The 22,086-nt window shown below is 40.1% G+C and overlaps 1 protein-coding gene across 7 annotated transcripts in view; it reads left to right on the top strand.

The window, feature by feature from the left end:
* The window catches only part of CSMD3 (CUB and Sushi multiple domains 3), a 1,888,113-nt gene that overhangs the window by 298,317 nt on the left and 1,567,710 nt on the right, over positions 1-22,086 (top strand). For all 7 annotated transcript variants that reach the window (XM_077271102.1, XM_077271099.1, XM_077271098.1 and 4 more), the window contains exon 3: positions 9,423-9,535. In XM_077271102.1, the coding sequence (XP_077127217.1) occupies positions 9,423-9,535 (113 nt within the window). The remainder of the gene's footprint in view (positions 1-9,422; positions 9,536-22,086) is intronic.

Raw genomic sequence — 22,086 nt, 5'->3', positions numbered from 1 at the left:
TTTTATTTTAATTCTTTCTTTTACACATTTATATGGATCCCAGGGCCTGAAGGAGAGTTTCCTCTCCTTCAGACCCTGGGAACCATCAGGAATACCGTCCGATACTTGAGTCCCATTGACTTGTATTGGTATCGGGTATCGGTATCGGATTGGATCCGATACTTTGCCGGTATCGGCCGATACTTTCCGATACCGATACTTTCAAGTATCGGACGGTATCGCTCAACACTACTTCTTAGATATTATATACAGTGAATCAATTAGAAAACCATTTATAATTTCCGTTACACTTCAGAAATACTTACTACTTAGTGTTGGTATAGCACATAAAATCCCAGTAAACTACATTTAAGTTTCTGCATATCAGGTGAAAAAATGTGTAAAAGTTCACGTGATGTGAATACTTTTTAAAAGTTCTGTAAGCTATACCCTGTTAAACATTTCTTTTCAATATGTCAATTATGCAAAAATTAAGTGAAAAAATGTCTCATTATTGTATTATTTGTTTTATTATTCCTTATACCCTTAATTTTATGTTACTTTGTTTTTTCCATCCAAGTAAAAATGCATTATTCATTAAATAGCCAGTAAATTATTCACAGACGTGCTAATGGGTTTCAAAAACAATGATGTCATTTAAATTTTTGCCTTTGGAGCACTTTTAATTAAGTCTAATCAAAAGTCACAGTATAAAGTTGACATCTCTGCACTTAACGGCCTACATATTGTGATCATTGTTGGATATAATTTGTACTGTCTGTGTCAAATGCCGCAAATTACAGAAATCAAATAACATAATTATAGAAGCCACTACTTTAGTTTACTAATAATCAAGTAATTACATCAAGTACTACTGTGTCCTGTAGATTTCTCTAATCATGTACATGTCTAATGCAACAAGTGCAATATATAAGTACACACTCTTAGTGTTCTGTATATATGAATAAAGTGTTCCAAAATTATTCCTATCCGGGGCATCTTGGCTTTAAAGGGAACATGTCACATGAAAAAACACTATTAACCTGTAATTATGGGGTTAATCTGCAGGTTAGTAGCATTCTAATCTTGCCAGAGCCCGTCTTCCTCCTTCTTTACTCCTTCCGACAGTATTCAGATTTCAGTGGTGCTGGCCAGGGATCAGTTATTACTCTGTGTACAGAGATCAATGGCTGTATCCACGCCTCTGTCATTGACTGACAGCTCCCTCATCATTTGGGCCATCTGTCAGTTAGTGACAAGAGCGCCGTAAGAAGCGCTGCTCTCAATACACAGAGCGTTGTCTGAACCCGCGCTGGCACGGCCTCTGTGACTGAAACCCGATCGCTGCCAGGAGAATTAAAGTAAATCTCCTCCTGGCAGCGGGGCACAAAATGTGAGCACTGGTCCGGTTCAGAATACTATTAACCTGCAGTGTTATCCCTTATCTGTAGGCTAATAGCGGTATTTCACGCGACAGGTTCCAATTAAAGTGGCTGTTCATTTTAAACTTTTTTTTGTTGAAAAAGTACCCCGAACAATACCCTGATTATGAGGTGTACTGTTAAGTAAAGAAGTTTATATCTGCAAGACATATTTGTAGATTTAGGTCCAGGGATAAAGTTATCACTACTAATTGCTCTGGAACCTGATTAAAGTGGATCTGCCTCCAGATTTCACTTTCCAAACTGCATACATTAACCAATATCTGCCATTGAGTCAGTAGATTTTCTATATTCACTTTGACTTTAACTTTCTAAGCCAAAATCGTGGTATTTCTAAAATGAAAGTTTAAGCCCTACATGACTTATATATATATATATTTTTATATATATATATATATATATATATATATATATATATATATACTGCTTCAAAAATAAAGGGAACGCTTGAAAAACAGAATATAGCTCCAAGTAAATCAAACTTCTGTGAAATCAAACTGTTCACTTAGGAAGCAACACTGTCAATCAATTTCACATGCTGTTGTGCAAATGGAATAGACAACACATGGAAATTATTGGCAATTATTAAGACACACTCAATAAAAGAGTGGTTCTGCAGGTGGGGGCCACAGACCACATCTCAGTACCAATGCTTTCTGACTGATGTTTTGGTCACTTTTGAATGTTGGTTGTGCTTTCACACTCGTGGTAGCATGAGACGGACTCTACAACCCACACAAGTGGCTCAGATAGTGCAGCTTATCCAGCTTATCCAGGATGGCACATCAATGCGAGCAGTGGCAAGAAGGTTTGCTGTGTCTGTCAGCGTAGCGTCCAAAGGCTGGAGGCACTACCAGGAGACAGGCCAGTATACCAGGAGATGTGGAGGGGGCCATAGGAGGGCAACAACCCAGCAGCAGGACTGCTACCTCAGCCTTTGTGCAAGGAGGAACAGGGGGAGCACTGCCAGAGCCCTGCAAAATGACCTCCAGCAGGCCACAAATGTGCATGTGTCTGCACAAGCGGTTAGAAACCAACTCCATGAGGATGGGCTGAGTGCCAGATGTCCACAGATAGGGGTTGTGCTCACAGCCCAAAACCGTGCAGGACACTTGGCATTTGCCACAAAACACCAGGATTGGCAAATTCGCGACTGGTGCCCTGTGCTCTTCACAGATGAAAGCAGGTTCACACTGAGCACATGTGACAGACGTGACAGAGTCTGGAGAAGCCATAGAGAGCGATCTGCTGCCTGCAACATCCTTCATCATGACTTGTTTGGCAGTGGGTCAGTAATGGTGTGGGGTGGCATTTTTTTGGAGGGATGCACAGCCCTCCTTGTGCTTGACAGAGGTAGCCTGACTGCCATTAGGTACCGAGATGAGACCCTCAGACTCCTTGTGAGACCACATGCTGGTGCGATTGGCCATGGGTTTTTCCTAATGCAAGGACAATGCCAGATCTCATGTGGCTGGAGTGTGTAAGCAGTTCCTGCAAGGTGAAGGCATTGAAGCTATGGACTGGTCCACCCATTCCCCAGACCTGTATCTGATTGAACGCTTCTGAGGCATCATGTCTCGCACCATCCACCAATGTCACGTTGCACCACAGACTGTCCAGGAATTGGCGGATGCTTTAGTTCTGGTCTGGGAGGAAATCCCTCAGGAGACTATCCGCCACCTCATCAGGAGCATGCCCAGGTGTTGTAGGGAGGTCATACAGACACATGGAGGCCACACACACTACTGAGCATCATTTCCTTGTCTTTAAGCACTTCCACTGAAGTTGGATCAGCCTGCAACTTCATTTTTCATTTTGATTTTGAGCATCATTCCAACTCCAGACCCCCATGCTTGCTCCAGCGCTGAACACACATCTTTTCACATGACAGCTGATTTGGTATTGCTGCATTGAGAAACACCCGATCTATAAAAAAATGTAAAAAAATAAATCCCGGTAAACGGCATAGCAATAAAAAAACCCACCAAAATTACATTTTTTGGTCACTGCAACATTGCAGTGAAATGCAATAACTGGCTATCAAAATATTGTATCTATCCCAAAATAGTATAAACAAAATGTCACCTCAGGGCACAAAAAATAAGCCCTCAATCAGACCCAGATCATGACAAATGGAGACGATACAGGTCTCAAAATGTGGCACTTTTTTTTGCATAATTTGGATATTTTTTTCACCACTTAAATAAAAAATAAACTATATATGTTATATCTACAAATTCGTAATGAACTGGAGAATCATAGTGGCAGGTCAGTTTTAGCATTTAGTGAACATAATAAAAAACAACAATTGTGGAATGCAATTTTTTTGCAATTTCCCACAGTTTGGATTTTTTTCTATTTTCCAGTACAATATATAGTATAATCAATGTTGTTGTTCAAACGGACAACTCATTCCTAAAAAAACACAAGCTCTCACACAGCCATACTGATGGAAGAATAAAAAAAAGTTATGGCTCTTTTGAATGACGCCATTGATTTTACCATACAATGTACTGGAAAAGAGAAAAAAAATCCAAGTGGGGTGAAATTGCAAAAAAGTGCAATTCCATGATTGGTTTTTGGGGTATTTGTTTTACCATGTTCACTAAATGATAAAACTGACCCTCTATTATGATTCTCCAGGTCATTACGACTCTGTAGATGTCAAACATGTATACTTTTTTGTTTATGTGGTAAAAAAAAATCCAAAGTTCGAAAAAAAAAGGTGCTATTTTCCGAGACCCATAGTGTCTCCATTTTTAGGGATATGGGGCTGGGTGGTGGCTTATTTTCTGCATATCTAGCTGACATTTTATTGATACCATTTTGGGGTAGATACAATGTTTTGATTGCCTGTCAGTGCATTTTATTGCAAAAATCTTAATTCCTGGGTTTTGATTACTTTTCTCATTACACCGTCTACCAATCATATTAATTAATTTTATCTATTGATAGATCGGGCATTTCTGAATGCAGAGATCCCAAATGTGTGTTTTTTATTGTTTTATTTTGAAGAATTTTTAATATACTTTTAATAACATTTTGTTTTACTTTTTACTAGCTTCAACAGATTCTTTAGGAGACTTGGATCTGTGTTGTCCGATCTTGTGCTTCAGCCCTTCTATGTGTAGCTAAATCATCACCTGCTAAGAACGATGTCCACAGGTCAGCATCCATAGCAGATCAGCAATGACCAGCATGGCGGTCTTCTGCAGACCCCCATTGTCATGCCAACTGATAGGCACCTACCAGCCATGTGAAGGCTTATTTTTTGCGGGACGAGTTGTACTTTTGAACAACACCATTGGTTTTACCATGACATATACTAGAAAATGGGAAAAAAATTCCAAGTGCCGTGAAATTGCAAAAAAGTTTTGGCAGCCTGCATAGTTAGAACCTAGCACAATTTTGAAAGTATAACAGATTGTAGATGCTTTTTGTAGCCAGACAAAAATCTTTCATTTCTTGTTTGAGAGATTTTCATCCATTCGTCCTTGGAACATTCCTCCAGTTATGTAAGATTCCTGGGTGATCTTGCATGCACTGCTATTTTGAGGTCTAGTCACAGATTTTCAATGATGTTCAGATCAAATGACTGTGAGGGCCATTGAGAAACCTCCAGCTTGTTCCTTTTGAGATAGTCCATTGTGGAATTTGATGTGTATTTAGGGTGTTCATCCATTAGTAGAAGTAATCCTCTTTTCAACTTCAGCTTTTTTACAGATGCTGCTGCTTGCATCAAGAATTTGTGAACATTTTATTGAATCCATTCTTCCCTTAATCCGTCAAATTTTCCCCATGCCATTGGCTGCATCACAACCCCAGAGCATAATTGATCCACCACTATGATTAATGGTGGGCAATATGTTATTTTCCTAACATTCTGTGCCCTTTTTTTCTTAACACATAGCATTGATAAATGTGGCAAAGAGTTCTACTTTAACCTTGTTAAATGTTCTGACCAGGGGTGTCCAAACTTTTAGATGTCACAATATTTGCAGAATTTTCAAAATTTTGCCCAAATTCTGATAGTTTTACAAATAAGTACAAAAAATATAGGCCTAAATGTATCACTATCATAAAGTACAACGTGTCACGAAAAAAACTATCTCAGAATCAGTGATATACGTTAAAGTGTCTCGGAATTGTAAAATGTGTAAGGAAGGTGAAAACAAGCTTAGATGTGAAGGGGATAATACTGGCGGGCATAACACCACTCGTCTTATTGAATCGGGTTCTGTGCACTCTTAAAAACATTAATCATAAGCAAAATGTGTAGAATCAATAAAACCTGAATTTAGTTGCATAACTGGTATCTTTTCTGAATAAACTTTTTAATACATCTGATCACACCTTCCTTATATTCTAGCAGCACATAGATTATTTTCCCTGTCTTGAGGCTTTATATAAATATTCCAAAGCCTCCTCACTTTCCTAAAAATAAGTTTAATAGTCAAAAGTAAAGACTAAAATAAGGAAGTGCAGCAGCATTTTTCTCCAGTGTTTCTGTAAATGGGAAGTACAACTCATCACACTAAGAAGAGCATACCAATTCTGCACAGTTATAAAGAAAATATTCACCAAAAACTGCAAAGGAAAAAAATGGTCCATAGGTAGGATACAACATTTCAGGGGCCATTTCATATAACCCCTTCATGACCTTGGGATTTTCCGTTTTTCCGTGTTCGTTTTTCACTCCCCTCCTTCCCAGAGCCATAACTTTTTTATTTTTCTGTCAATATGGCCATATGAAGGCTTATTTTTTGCGGGATGAGATGTACTTTTGAACAACATCATTGGTTTTACAATGACGTGTACTAGAAAATGGGAAAAAAATTCCAAGTGCCGTGAAATTGAAAAAAAAGTACAATCCCACGCGTGTTTTTTGTTTTGCTTTTGCTAGGTTCACTAAATGCTAAAACTGACCTGCCATTATGATTCTCCAGGTCAGTACGAGTTCATAGACACCAATCAAATCTAGGCTATTTTGTATCTAAGTGGTGAAAAAACTTTGCTAAAAAAAAAAAAAATTGTGTCACTTCCCGATACCTGTAGCGTATCCATTTTATGTTATCTGGGGTCGGGTGAGGACTTATTTTTTGTGTGCCGCGCTGATGTTTTCAGTGATACCATTTTGGTGCAGATAGGTTCTTTTGATCACCCGTTATTGCATTTTAATTCAATGTCGCAGCGACCAAAAAAACATAATTTTGTCGTTTCAAATTTTTTTCTCTCTGTGCCGTTTAGCGATCAGGTTAATCCTTTTTATTGATAGATCGGATGATTCTGAATGCGGCGATACCAAATATGTGTATATTTGATTTTATTTTTAATGCTTTATTTTGAATGGAGGAAAGGGAGGTGATTTAAACTTTTATATTTTTTTTATTGATTTAATATTTTTTTTACTTTTGCCATGCTTCAATAGCCTCCATGAGAGGCTAGAAGTTGGAACGACTGGATCGGCTCTGCTACATAGCAGCGATCATCAGATCGCTCCTATGCAGCTGAATTACAGGCTTGCTATGAGCGCCGACCAAAGGGTGGCGCTCACAGCAAACCAGCATCAGTAACCATAGAGGTCTCAAGGATCTCTATGGTAACTATCCTGATGCATCGCTGACCCCCGATCATGTGACGGGGTCCGCGATGCGCGCATTTTCGGCAGCTTGGCCGGAAGCGGTACTTAAATGCTGCTGTGAGCGTTTGACATCGGCATTTAACTATTTAATAGCGGCGGGTGGATCACTATTCCACTCGCCGCTATTGCGTGCTAATGTCAGCTGTTCAAAACAGCTGACATGTCGCGGCTTTGATGTGGGCTCACCGCCGGAGCCTACATCAAAGCAGGGGATCTGACCTCGGACGTACTATCCCGTCCAAGGTGAGAAAGGGGTTAATATACCTCCACAGCTGCCTTTATCAAGGAGTAACACAATTGTGTTACACAAACCTATCTTGGTCAGTAGTTAGTGATTTCTGAATTAGAATAGATTTGCATATTGCTTATTTGCATAATTATTTGCACTTTCCTTTAATTAGAATCTCTTCAATGCTAACATCTCTTCATTGTATGCCTTTCTCTACATACAGTAAACAGTTTATCATCTGTCTAAAACAAAGGACAGTAATTAATTAAGGCATGATAAATTACCTCAGAATTTTGATGAATTCCACCTGTTATTTTCTGATGCTACTGTTGTTAAGATGATAAATAATTTGCTTTCACAATGACAAAGCTCTAAAATAAGAGAATGGAAAAAAATGTTGGTTGGCTGGCTTCCCCAAAAGAAAATCAATCAAGTATTTTTTTTTCATGTTATGAATGTGACCTGAAATTATATTGGTTAGAACAAAATAAAAAACAATAAGAATGTTTCCAAAAGACACACAGAGGTCACTTCATTAAGGTGTTTATGACAGAAGTCAGGTGTAAAATACCTTATAGCACCACTCCACCATTTTTCTTTCAACCCTGCAGTGGTGCTACAAACGCATGATCCCCGCACCTAAAATTATACTCACCACCCGCCATCTTCGGCTCTTTCAAGTGTTGCTTTGATCCCGGTGACCAGAAATAAGAACTAACGATCACAAGCTTTCGATGCAAGTCTAAGGCCGGAGTCACACTACAGCGAGATATGTCCGAGTCTCGCAGGTTAAAACCAAGCTCTGGCACCGGCAGTCCGGAGCGGAGCATGCAGCTCCATGTATTGCTGTGCGGCTGCATGCTCCGCTCTGGAGTGCCGGTGCCAGATCTTGGTTTTAACCTGCGAGACTCTGATGTATCTCTCTGTGTGTGATCCCGGCCTAAGAGAGACAGAATGAGGTATTTAGAAGTGACCTCTGGCTCACTCCAGTCCACTGGAGTGATCAGCAGGTCACAAACTGATCAAGACTGACCGGAGCAGTGCTGATAAAAGATGAAGATGGTGACTGGTAAAGTATCAGCGTACGTATCAAGGAACATAGTTTAGAAGCACGACTTCATCTCTGCAAAAAAAAAAAATGGAGTGGTGCTTTAATAATTAACAATATTTTTGCACAACTTGGAAGTTGTGTAAAAATATGAAGACTTTTCGCATTGTCATAGTAATCATGGCCAGCTATAATATTGTTGGCATAGTTTACTAAAAAATGAATCTGAAAGAAATTAGGTGTTGTCTGCAAAGGAAACGTTTAGTTTTGCTTGAGTGCTCAGAATTCAGATTCTCTTGCAATAAACTGTGACTATTATTATTGATTTGTTTTTATCTTTATCCATAACAATATTCCTTTTTTATTGCTATTATTATTTTAGAAATAAAATGTTTGTACAGAATCCAAAATTATAGCATTTTTTTTCAGAGACAGTGACAGATCTTTTCGTACTCTCAAAATCCCTTTTAAAAGGAATCTGTCACCATGTTTTCTCCATGTAAAGTATGACCACACCATTAAGGCCTCCTTTACAGCATATTAGAAAGCTGTAAAAAAGTCCCTAATTCCCTCTGCAGATCTTAAAAAATAAATTTTTACTATACTTGAAGACGTAGGGGTCTAGTCTGATGGTCTTTATCCAGTGCCTTTTCTCTGCCTTTAATACTCCCTACTTCACGGCTTGAGGAGCGTGCAGGAGCAAAATTGGGGACACTGTGTGGGTGATGAAGGACGAGTAATCCACATGAAATAAGGAAGGAGGACTTTGATTGAAGGAAAAGAGGAGTTACCAGATTAAAACCATAGATGCCCACACCGCGCCATCTGTGAGAATAATAAAAGGTCTTTTTTGAGATCTGCAAAGTGGATTTGAGACTTTTTTACAGCATTCTAGTATGCTGTAAAGTAGTCCTTAATGGTGTTGGCCATACTTCATATGAGGAAAACCTGGTGACAGGTTCCCCTTAAGGGGAATTTAAGGCAACTCTAACATTCTATTCCATTTTATGTAAAATTGTCTATAGAAAAACTACTAACCTACATAAGATTGTTTATAATGGTGGGTTTTTATTTGTATTCCAGGTTAACAGGATTTCACCTTCCTCCACCTGTAACAAGTACTGGGTCCGTATTCTCTTTACGATTAACCAGCGACTTTGCAGTTAGTGCACATGGCTTCAAGATATATTATGAAGGTAAGAAAACATTTTTTTTTACAAAATTATAAAGTATTGATTGTATAATAAAAAGGACACATTTAAACAAGTATATGATAAAAAAACATTTTGCTTTGCTCGAAATCTAAAGTGTTGTCCACAGGATGCTTTGTTATGTAGATATTTCTCAACACTAAAGCCTATATTGAGCTTTTCAGCTTGAAAAGAAAAGAAAACAACCACATCATGCTTTAAGCTAGGAATGGTCATTTTTTTTTTGGTCTTGGGGCCACACTGAAACAATGTCAAAGGCTGTAATAGAACTGAAAGGGGAATTATTGCCTGTGACATGGAATATTGAATATCTAATAGTTCCATTTCCTTGATGTCTACGGGGGGTCCAACTTTTTATTCAATTGTAACCTATAACGTAAGAGAATATATACGGCTAGTTTATGCGAGCTACTAAAATAATTACATTTTTCACTACTCCTAACAACTACAATGAAGATATCAGCACTCACGCAAGAACACCTTATCTACTCTTCAGTAGACCATCATTCTGCCAAGACATGGGAGGCTTAGAGATGACCAGTCTACTGCTTATACTTATCCATGTCTGCCATGTGCCAGTCTATAAAACATTCATGTGAGCATCCACCAAATACAGATTGACCTGTCTGTGACCAGATGGCTAGGAGCTTTAGAGATGGCATTATTGGCCGTAAGAGACCTTTGCATGACAGATTCTGCACACTTTCTTTAGACCTTTGGTATTTATATACATACAGGATTATACATTTTTCTATGCAGTGGACCTATGATGTAAGTTTATGTCATATTTTGTGAAGGAGCTAGCAAAGACTGGGAACACATGGAGGGTCAGCTGTAGATCAATGAGGGAGGGATGTGGAGAGAAAAAACATAATTTGTGCTCATTTTCTTCTATTATAGCTGCTTCTTTATATAAAAAATGAAAGTAATTGAATAATTTAGCAGTCTAATGCAAGCTTATGTGATGCCAAGCTACTTAGGTGGGACTCAAAGGAGGCTATTTGCTGAAAATTGATTTACAGTAGACAGATAGGCTTATGCATTGGATAAAACTAAATTTTCTTGCTCTTGGAAAGTATATATTTTGTGACTTGAATAACCCTATTGGGAAGTGACCATGTGTAAAGAACATGACTTTTTAAGTCATCAAAAAAATTGGTGCTAAGTTATTAATTTACAAATATCCATGTATTCTATTGTTGTGGGTTGTTTCCCTGGTCCCTTTTGTAAGTAGGAAAATCCATGTTCAGTATATCCTAAAAAAACTGCTCTTAGGAGAGAGCACACATGAGCTCCCTGCCGCTGCAGATGCTGGCATTGGAACAAGATGCTGTGAGGGAGCGCAGGGATAGTAATTCATATGGTTTATTGCTTTTTAACATTTTTCTGCTGGGGGTCAGGGATGAGGAGCCATGCATACCAGGACAGGGATGAGGAGGCCATGCATACCAGGATAAGGATGAGGAGCCATGCATGCCAGGATAGGGATGAGGAGGCCATGCATACCAGTATAGGGATGAGGAGGCCATACATACCAGGATAGGGATGAGGAGGCCATACATACCAAGATATGGATGAGGAGGCCATGCATACCAGGATTGGGATGAGGGGACAATGCATTCCAGGATAGGGAAGAGGGGGACAATCATACAAGGATGGGGATAAGGAGGGCGTGCATAACAGGATAGGGATGAAGAAGCCATGCATACCTGGATGGGGATGAGGGGACAATGTTTATACTCGAGTCAATAAGTTTTCCCTGTTTTTTGTGATAAAATTAGGCGCTTCAGCTTATATTCGAGTTGGCTTACACTCGAGTATATATGGTATCTATATAAAATCATGTATATATGAAAATTGTACAATATATACCGTATTTTTTGGACTATTAGACATACTTTTTTCTCCAAAAATTTTTGGGGAAAATGTGGGTGTCTTATAGTTGGAATGTACTTACCAGTAATGTGGTGGCAGCAGTATTCGGGTGATTCTGATGTTGCAGGGCGATGATCTCACTCCCATCTCAGTCTGGTGCGGCAGTATTCAACGGTGTTCGGATGACATTTTGTGAAAGCCCGGAGCCCCTGCACTTCTATTGCTGTGATGCGTTGGCCTCCCGGAAAATGGACACCGGAGGTGGCACATGCACAGATTGAGATCTTGGAAACAAGATCTCGTCCCGCCCCACCGAGCACCGCCGAACCTGCCTCACCTGTCTGGGACTGAAATCATATTATTGCCATACCACCGAACACCCCCTGTTACTCCGCCCCACCTGTGCTGCCAATAACACCCTGCTAAGCTGAATTAAGACTGTAAGACAGACCTCCATTTTAAGCATTCATTTTGTTCCCTATTTTCCTTCTGAAAAATTGGGGTGTGGTGTGTCATATGGCCCTGTGCATCTTGTAGTCTGAAAAACACGGTAGTATTTATGATACATGCCTGATTCAAAGAAGAGCCATCAGACACAGTGTGTAACTTAGATGATGCAATTTTATAAATAAAGTGCAAACTCCTCAATTACAGGAGTAAATTAAAACTCATTCACTCATGTTAAGTGGGAGGAACTCCAATCAGTGACTGATAACTCAAGCAGTTAACCCTCAAAGTAGAGCAGATCAAGGTAACTGTGCCTGCAAGTCCATATGAAATATAGGGTCAGCACTATCTTACGCTTTTCTCTTCTGATGAAGGAAACAGTGATTTCCGAAACGCATATAGAAGTGCAAACCCGCTTCGCCTCTGTACTCACTGATTGTGTGATATCACACACCGTGCTTAGTTCAGTGCTTCACTTCCATCTCCAACTGGGGCTCCCTGGCTGCTATATTGCATTTGGACTTGCAGGCATAGTATCCTTGATCCGCCCTACTTCGTGGGTTAACTGCTTGACCTAGCATTCACTGATTGGAGTTACACTCACTTCACCCATAGACTAACTTCACTAACCTTTAGACTTTTGTTAAAGTCAACTCAACTTCTGATAGGCTAAGGCAAGAGAACACCTCTGTAGTAGAGATGAATGGATCGATCCATGGTGGAATGAGTTGAAATTCCTGAAATGTGTAGTTTTACGAGAATTTGATTCATGGTTTCATTAAATATACTTGCCAGCCACCATTTTCCACACTGCTGAAGCATCAAAGAGTGGGTTAACTCTTTAGCTCTACTGTACAGACATTCCCATAATGACCTGCAGTTATGGCACCTTATTGATTATCATATCTTGTATAGTGGTGGTCAGTACCTGGGACATCAGAGATCAGCGGTGTCAAGGACATTGCACTGCACTTGCTCTCCTAGACAGTGCACATGTCCTGAGTTGGGCAGACAGTGCCCAAAGTTTCCAGAGGAACAGGGCAGCCGCATGGTGAAGCATGCTTTAGGTAAGAAGGACCTGAAGCACGTGACCACAAGGGGAGTGTTAGAGGGCGGAGACAAGCCCCAGGGCTCCAGGGACAAGAGTTCAGGCTAGGGAAGCCGAGGGGGTTGTCATACAGGCACGGGTAAACCAAGAGATGACAAGGTACAGAAGGAGACAGACAGAGACATGGTCAGTAACAATCTGGGGTCAGAAAGCCAGGAATAGCAGCACAGTATTAGGTGGGAGAAACAAAGCGGAAGGTCAGGGACAAGCAGAGATCGAAACAGAGAGACTAAGAAAATACAGATTCAGGTAGCAAACTCATTAACAGGAACAGACCAGGTCATAGACAAGCAATCATAGAAAGGCAGACAGTATCCACAGATATGCGGGGATCAGGATCTCAGCCGGGGTCAAAAGTATCACTGACAACAGACAGAGCCCAAAAGAGGTGATTTAAAGCCCTCCTACACCCAAAGAGAGGCCAACAGCATTAACTCCTGAAGCACTAAACAAGCACTTCCATACAGACCATGACAAGCGGTTCCAGTGGAGCACAGATTGTACAGCAAAGTCATTTTTCTATCTTCAAAGTCTCTTCCTTCTGTAGAGTGCAATGTCTTATAGTCAGCAGGGTCCTCTCTCTCACACCTGGAAAGTGTAAGCTCTTATGATCAGTGGGGTCCTCTCTCTTTCTTTTTTCTCTCTCCTGTAGAGTGCGATCTCTTATGGTCAGCAAATTCCTCTCTCTCTCTTCCTCTCTCCTGTAGAGTATAATCTCTTATGGTCAGCGGGGTCCTCTCTCTCATCTGGAGAGTGAAATCTCTTATGGTCAGCGGGGACCTCTATTTCTCGCTTTCTCTCTCCCGTAGAGTGTAAGCTCCTTTTGTCATTCTGGTTCACTATCTCTCTTTACTCTCTCCCACAAGTATTTTTCAAGCAATTATAAGCTTAAAAGTATAGAGATTTACATGAATTTACTCACGGCAAATCAGTTTTTTTTTGTGAACATTGGGTGAAGTTGGCATATTCAAATTTCAAAAGGTTTTCATATCTCTACTCTGTACATATAGCACTGTGCCTTGAAAAATATTTAAATACCCTTTTAAATGGCTGGAGCACGACTGCTATTTCGCTCTACTGATTAGTATGGTCCATACCCTGATTGATCTCACAATTAAAAAAAAAGAGCTTCTGAAAGGGGCTGTGCCCTTCTCGAACAACCCCTTTTGAGTAACTATATTTCCCCCATGTAAAATAATAACAGCTGCAATGCGGCCGCCATTCAAGTGATGTCAGTGCCTGCTTTCCCCTGACACTATTTAACCCTTTTTTCACGTTTTTGAAATAGGCAAACGGGGCATAGTTATTTCATCCTAGATCTACAGCTAATCACTGGCTGCTTAACTCTCACTTGCTTTGAACAAAACTGATTGCTGTTGCACTCTGACTCTGATATAGTGATTGACAAAGGGCTGCTAGAGTAGTGGGCAACCCCTTTAATAGGTTATGAAGGAGGGGTTTTAATAGGAAACAATAGAATGAGAAAGACAGAGTTCAGTCTTGGAGCAAAGCAAAGCTCCGCTGAACACTTGCTTTTTTTTTCTGTTGGTGAGAGGACCAGCATTCAGACCATCACCATTGAACACTAACAACAAGTTTTGCAAAAGTTGCACTTTAAGAAAATATGTTTCCCTGTGGTTTCAAGCTCTGATAATAGCATTGTAACAGACAGACACTTTTTGGAAATGGTCTTCTATATACCCGATTCCACTAGTTTACCTTACCTTTTCCCTCAGCAATTTCTCAATCCCCCATTGATTCTTGTTTACTTTTATGCTGCAAATCTCCATTACTTGATCCCTCTTTGGTTGCAATGCTGATGTCAGTTTGTTTGAGACATTTGCTGCGGTCACAGTTAAGTTGTGGAGTCAACATGGAAAGATAGGGCTTGATACTAATGGTAAAGTAAATAAGAGTCAACTGGTGGCCAAAAATGTGGTACAAACACAGCAGATATTTAGAAATGAAATACAGTACTGTTTTTCATTTTAAGGATTATGGAGACTTCTGTGCCATTTTAGGTTGGACAGTCCCTATACATACAGTACATAAGATTATATGAACATGGAACCTCAGTGCATTTCAATCAAATCTTTAGTGTCTATTGAAAGTTCTGTTTCTCACAGAGAAGCCTTCAAGACATAAATCCTGAATGACTTATAACCTGCTTTATAACATTCTCATTCCCAGCTGTATTATATGACACAAACACACTTTCTTCCCCGAAGCATTAGACATGCATGTTGTCTTGTTCTAATAATGTTTTCTTGAAACAACATATTTATTTTGGCCCAAACATCAAGAAGCTGACAGCATTTACTGACCTTTATAAACCGGTGACTTCATCTACTGGGTTTAAAAATTGATTTTTTTTCTGTCTCTGTGTTATGTAAAGACAGAATAAAGATTGTGCAGGATTTTATTTTATAGGATGATATAATGTTGCCACGGACACTTTTGAAACACACTTCAACATTTGACAGAAGTGCGTAGAAAGAATGAATGTAGGGAGTCAACAATGTGTTTAACAAAAATGTAAAGTCTTGAAGGATATAGGGACAAGAAGATTCAAAGATATCTTACATTTCCCGAAACTTCAACATGTAGTTAATTTTGTCATGTATATGTTAGCTATGCAGATAAATATAACATATGCTGTAGAGTTTTGACAAATTTTCTAGCATGTTCTTGTGTGTGGAGGAGGGTCGTTTCATGTTGTTGGTTGCAACCAAAGATTCAAGAGTGTAGTTTTACAATTTTAACTCCAATATCTGAACAAAAAATAAAAATCTTGTTTCATGTTATTTAAGTAAGTAAAAAGTGATAATGTGTCAAACACATTAGATATGCAAATTGCATCTTCAGAGAGGAAGAGGACTAGAACTCTAGTTCCACCTATTGTAAGTAGCAATCCTAAATGTCAATATCAACCTTTAATGAGCCTTGTCGTATGACTTAGGATAAAAGCCAAATTAGCATCCAAAGTCAGATGGCAAGGCTTGTTAAAGGGTTGATATTGATATGTAGGATTGCTACTTCCAATAAGTGGCACTAGAGTTCAAGTCCTCTTCCTCTCTGAAGAGGTAAATTGCATACTTAATTTACCTGAAGAGTAAGCCTGGCTTATAAGTCTCCTCACTTTGGCATGCCGGGCCTGGCTTGTTACTCATCACAAGGAGAAACGTTACTCCTTAGATCCCAATTTTCTACATTAGATTTATAGTATAGGTGATGTACAGATGAATGTATGTAGATTTTTACTGTCTTGGAAAGGCAATGGGTAGGTAGGACGAGTTCTTGAACGATTCATCTTAAATGAAAAAACAATGTAACCAAATTAGCTTAAACTATCAAATTTTGCTGAGCACAACTTTATAAATAGTAGATGCAATTTTTTGACATTGCAAAAGATTGCATCACCTAGATAAAGCTCATGTGATCTTGAAGGCCGATCAGGGGGCTTCCTGATAATGTCTTGCAGGTATGGCACAGGCAATCAGAAAGAACTATCAAAGCCATTCTAAAAGCAAAACCAGGAAATCTAGCATCCATTTTGAGATAGTAAGAGATTGTCACAGCCTGATGCTTAGCAAAAGACGGATGAAGCCATAAAACACTAAAGAAACTTTGCAGATAGTGTGTACTACCACATAAGTTAAAAATATTAGCGCACTAGGAAAATAAGATATCATCCTATCTTTTGAGGACAATTAGAGGCTTTGGAGTAGTTTCAATTCTTGGTGAATCGATTAGCCACATATCGAATTGCCTGGCAAAATTTGGCAATTCTGGGGATTTCCAACTTGAAAAGATTTGCTTAACTCTCATTTCAACATATCTGCCATTTGTCTGATAAAATAACTTGTTTCTCTATATTTCCACACAGCGAATGCGTAACATTTTTAACAACTATTATCTGATGTATATGAGCAACATTAGATCATACCTTGGATATTAACCAACCAGAGATATTAATTCAAGGGTGTAGTGTAAGAAGTACAAAGGTAATAGACACAATCAAGCCATGATTCCCCAGGACGCCTTTAGGTTCTTTTGCTATATAAAAAAAAATTCCAGGGTAATACATAATACATGGTTTGTTAAAGACTTTGGTGCTGAAGGGGAAAGTTTTGGCTCGCCATGGTTTTTTATTTTGTTTCGTAATATAAACAAATGTTCTACATGTGTATTGAAAGGGTATTACAACGGATTTCATTATACAAACTGCACATGTTATTTTATGTTTCCTAGACCTGATAAGATTATTAAACTTTTTTTATGAAAACTCATGTCAGAATGTCTGCATAATTCTCATAAAAAATAATTAAATTTGTTACAATTCTATGCTGTTTTTTCCAGATGTAATTTTTCATGAAAACATGTTTATTAGGCTAGGTTCACATTGCGTTAATGTGTGCACGCTAACGGACAGCGTTGCACGGCGGAAATGTCGCAATTAATGCCATGCAACGGGTCCGTTAGTGCACCCATTGACAGCAATGTGAAGTTTCCCTGTAGCGCATCGCTAGCGCGTGCCTTTTTCGGCTCGCGCTAGCGATGTGCCGTTCTTCTGAGGCACGCCCGAGGTCCGTTCCCCACTCTCGCAGATTGGGGATCTGCGAGAGTGGGGACGTTAACGCAACCCCTAACGCGGCCCCTAAATAAACATTGCATTAGCGCAATCCGCTAGCACTAAACGGATTGCCCTAACGCAATGTGAACCTAGCCTTACGCTGTGAGGAACCTCCAGACTCAAAATCATAATAAAAGGAAAGCTGGGAAGGGGTTCAAAGTAATAAAATATTTTACTCACCTCTTTTAAGCCTGCCATTCAAATGTTATGCCAATGCAACTTTCTGCTTTATTCTTCATTTGCTACAGATCAGTCTACAGATTAGGCTTTCTATTGGTCTTACGTCTAGATGTTGCAGCACTTTCTATCCCTCATTCAGTCACATGTGGCATAACGCATATCAATGACATGCGTTGTGCACCATGTGACTGCTTGAGGCCTAATCTCCATCTGAGACTATTAACTAGTTAAATGCCACTTTCAATCTTTGACAATAGCAGTTACAGTGCGCCAGCGGGAGGTATGTCATACTATATGACCATCGGTGCCCATGTGATGTGAAAGCGAGGTGGCGTTGAGTTGCCATGACAGCTTGGGATCTGCTGAAGACTCTGATGCCTGTCATAACAATACTCCTGTGAATGTCATCTTCTTGCTGGTGTTCATAGGAGACCTAGATTTTTGCTATGTACAGCAATACCATGATAACACCATGGTATTGCTGTATAAAGCACAAGTAATCAAATTAATTCTTGTGAGTGCTAACAGATACAGTGAAAGATAAAAAATGTATTATTAAAATTAAAATAAAAGTTTAAATCAACAGCTTTTTCCATTATTAACCCCTTTCTGACATCGGACGTAATATTCCATCCATGTGGGGTGGGCCCTACTTCCCAAGGATGGAATAGTATGTCCTGCATGATCGGCCGCACTCACGGGGGGAGCGCGGCCGATCGAGGACGGGTGTCAGCTGACTATCGCAGCTGACATCCGGCACTATGTGCCAGGAGCAGTCACGGACCGCCCCCGGCACATTAACCCCCAGCACACTGCGATCAAACATGATCGCAGTGTGCTGGCAGTATAGGGAAGCATTGCACAGGGAGGGGGCTCCCTGCGTGCTTCCCTGAGACGATCGGTACAAGGCGATGTGCTCACCTTGTACCGAGCATCTCCTCCCTGCAGTCCCCGGATCCAAAATGGCCGTGGGGCTGCATCCGGGTCCTGCAGGGAGGTGGCTTCACAGCGCCTGCTCAGAGCAGGCGCCGGGAAGCCTCCCTGCTGTGCTGTGTGTTCGCCGATCTGACACAGTGCACAGCAAAGTGTCAGATCGGTGATCTGTCACTTAACTGTGATGTCCCCCCTGGGGCAAAGTAAAAATGTTAAAAAAAAAAAATTACATTTGTGAAAAAAAAATTCCTAAATAAATAATAATAATAAAAAATATTGTTCCAATAAATAAATTCCTTTAGCTAAATAAAAATAAAAAACAATAAAAGTACACATATTTAGTATCGCCGCGTCCGTAATGACCCGACCTATAAAACTGTCCCACTAGTTAACCCCTTCAGTGAACACCATTAAAAAAAAAACGAGTAAAAAAACAACGCTTTATTATCATACCGCCGAACAAAAAGTGGAATAACATGTGATCAAAAAGACGGAAATAAATAACCATGGTACCACTAAAAATGTCATCTTGTCCTGCAAAGAATGAGCCACCATACAGCATCATCAGCGAAAAAATAAAAAAGTTATATACCCCAGAATAAAGGGATGCAAAAATAATTATTTTTTCTATAAAATAGTTTTTATCGTATAAAAGCGCCAAAACATAAAAAAAATATAAATGAGGTATCGCTGTAATCGTACTGACACGAAGAATAAAACTGCTTTATCCATTTTACAAAACGCGGAACGGTATAAGCGCCCCCCCAAAAGAAATTCATGAAAAGCTGGTTTTTGGTCATTGTGCCTCACAAAAATCGGAATAAAAAGCGATCAAAAAATGTCACATGCCTGAAAATGTTACCAATAAAAACGTCAACTCGTCCCGCAAAAAACAAGACCTCACATGACTTTGTGGACCAAAATATGGAAAAATTATAGCACTCAAAATGTGGTAATGCAAAAAACATTTTTTGCAATAAAAAGTGTCTTTTAGTGTGTGATGGCTGCCAATCATAAAAATCCGCTAGAAAACCCGCTATAAATAGTAAATCAAACCCCCCCTTCATCACTCCCTTAGTTACTAAAAATTAAAAAATTAAAAAAGTATATTTATTTCCATTTTCCCATTAGGGTTAGGGCTAGGGTTAGGGCTAGGGTTAGGGCTAGGGTTAGGGTTAGGGCTAGGGTTAGGGCTAGGGTTACGGTTAGGGCTAAGGTTAGGGCTAGGGTTAGGGTTGGGGCTAGGGTTAGGGTTGGGTCTAAAGTTAGAGTTGGGTCTAAAGTTAGAGTTAGGGTTTGGATTACATTTACAGTTGGGAATAGGGTTGGGATTAGGGTTAGTGGTGTGTCAGGGTTAGGGGTGTGGTTAGGGTTACAGTTGAGATTAGGGTTAGGGGTGTGTTTGGATTAGGGTTTCAGTTACAATTGGGGGTTTCCACTGTTTAGGCACATCAGGGGCTCTCCAAATGCGACATTGCATCCGATCTAAATTCCAGCCAATTCTGCGTTGAAAAAGTAAAACAGTGCTCCTTCCCTTCCGAGCCCTCCTGTGCGCACAAACAGGGGTTTACCCCAACATATGGGGTATCAGCGTACTCAGGACACATTGGACAACAACTTTTGGGGTCCAATTTCTCCTGTTACTCTTTGGAAAATACAAAACTGGGGGCTAAAAAATAATTTTTGTGGAAAAAAAAGGATTTTTTATTTTCACGGCTCTGCGTTATAAACTGTAGTGAAACAGTTGGGGGTTCAAAGTTCTCACAACACATCTAGATAAGTTCCTTGGGGGGTCTAGTTTCCAATATGGGGTCACTTGTGGGGGGTTTCTACGGTTTAGGTACATTAGGGGCTCTACAGATGCAACGTGATGCCTGCAGACCATTCCATCTAAGTCTTCAATCCAAATGGCGCTCCTTCCCTTCCGAACACTCCCATGCGCCCAAACGGTGGTTCCCCCCACATATGGGGTATCAGCATACTCAGGACAAATTGGACAACAACTTTTGGGGTCCAATTTCTCCTGTTACCCTTGGGAAAATACAAAACTGGGGCAAAAAAATAATTTTTGTGGGGAAAAAAAAGAATTTTTATTTTCACGGCTCTGCGTTATAAACTGTAGTGAAACACTTGGGGGTTCAAAGCTCTCATAACACATCTAGATGAGTTCCTTAGGGGGTCTACTTTCCAAAATGGTGTCACTTGTGGGGGGTTTCAATGTTTAGGCACATCAGTGGCTCTCCAAAAGTAACATGGCGTCCCATCTCAATTCCAGTCAATTTTGCATTGAAAAGTCAAATGGCGCTCCTTCCCTTCCGAGCTATCCCTTGCGCCCAAACAGTGGTTTACCCCCACATATAGGGTATCTGCGTACTCAGGACAAATTGTACAACAACTTTTGGAGTCCACTTTCTTCTCTTACCCTTGGGAAAATAAAAAATTGGGGGCAAAATATCATTTTTGTGAAAAAATATGATTTTTTTATTTTTACTGCTCTGCATTATAAACTTCTGTGAAGCACTTGGTGGGCAAAAGTGCTCACCACACATCTAGATAAGTTCCTTAGGGGGGTCTACTTTCCAAAATGGTGTCATGTCATGGTTCCCAATGGCAGGGGAATGTCAAAACACAAAAATAACGGACGAACTCTGGGTGATGGAATCTCGAGCTGACCGTGAGCTAAATCTACCACACAACTAATAGCAGCCAGGGAGCATACCTACGATTATCCCTAGATGCCACGCGCCAGCCGGAGGACTAACTACTCCTGGTAGAGGAAGAAACAGACCTGGCTTACCTCTAGTGAAATACCCCAAAGATGATAGAAGCCCCCACATATAATAACGGTGAGTTCAGAGGAAACTACATACACAGTATGAAAGTAGATTTAGCAAAGAGAGGTCCACTTACTAGATAGCAGAAGGATACAAAAGAGGACTTCACGGTCAACTGAAAACCCTTTCAAAAAAACCATCCTGAAATTACTTTAAGACTCCTGTGTGAACTCATGACACAGGAGTGGCAATTTCAGCCCACAAGAGCTTCCAGCTACAGAGAATAACAAAACTGCAAACTGGACAAAGATACAAAAACAAAAGGACAAAAGTCCACTTAGCTGATCAGCAGACTAGTAGCAGGAACATGCAACCGAAGGCTCTGGTTACAATGATGACCGGCAAGGAAATGACTGGAGAGCAAGGCTAAATAGGAAACTCCCAAACACTGATGGGAGCAGGTGAACTGAGACCGCAAAGCACACACAAGTCATCAGTACCACCAGCAACCACCAGGGGAGCCCAAAAGCGGATTCACAACAGTACCCCCCCCATAAGGAGGGGGCACCGAACCCTCACGAGAACC

Source organism: Ranitomeya variabilis, chromosome 6 (genome assembly GCF_051348905.1).
Source record: "Ranitomeya variabilis isolate aRanVar5 chromosome 6, aRanVar5.hap1, whole genome shotgun sequence".
Taxonomy (NCBI): domain Eukaryota; kingdom Metazoa; phylum Chordata; class Amphibia; order Anura; family Dendrobatidae; genus Ranitomeya; species Ranitomeya variabilis.
This window is presented reverse-complemented; position numbering and strand designations above follow the sequence as displayed.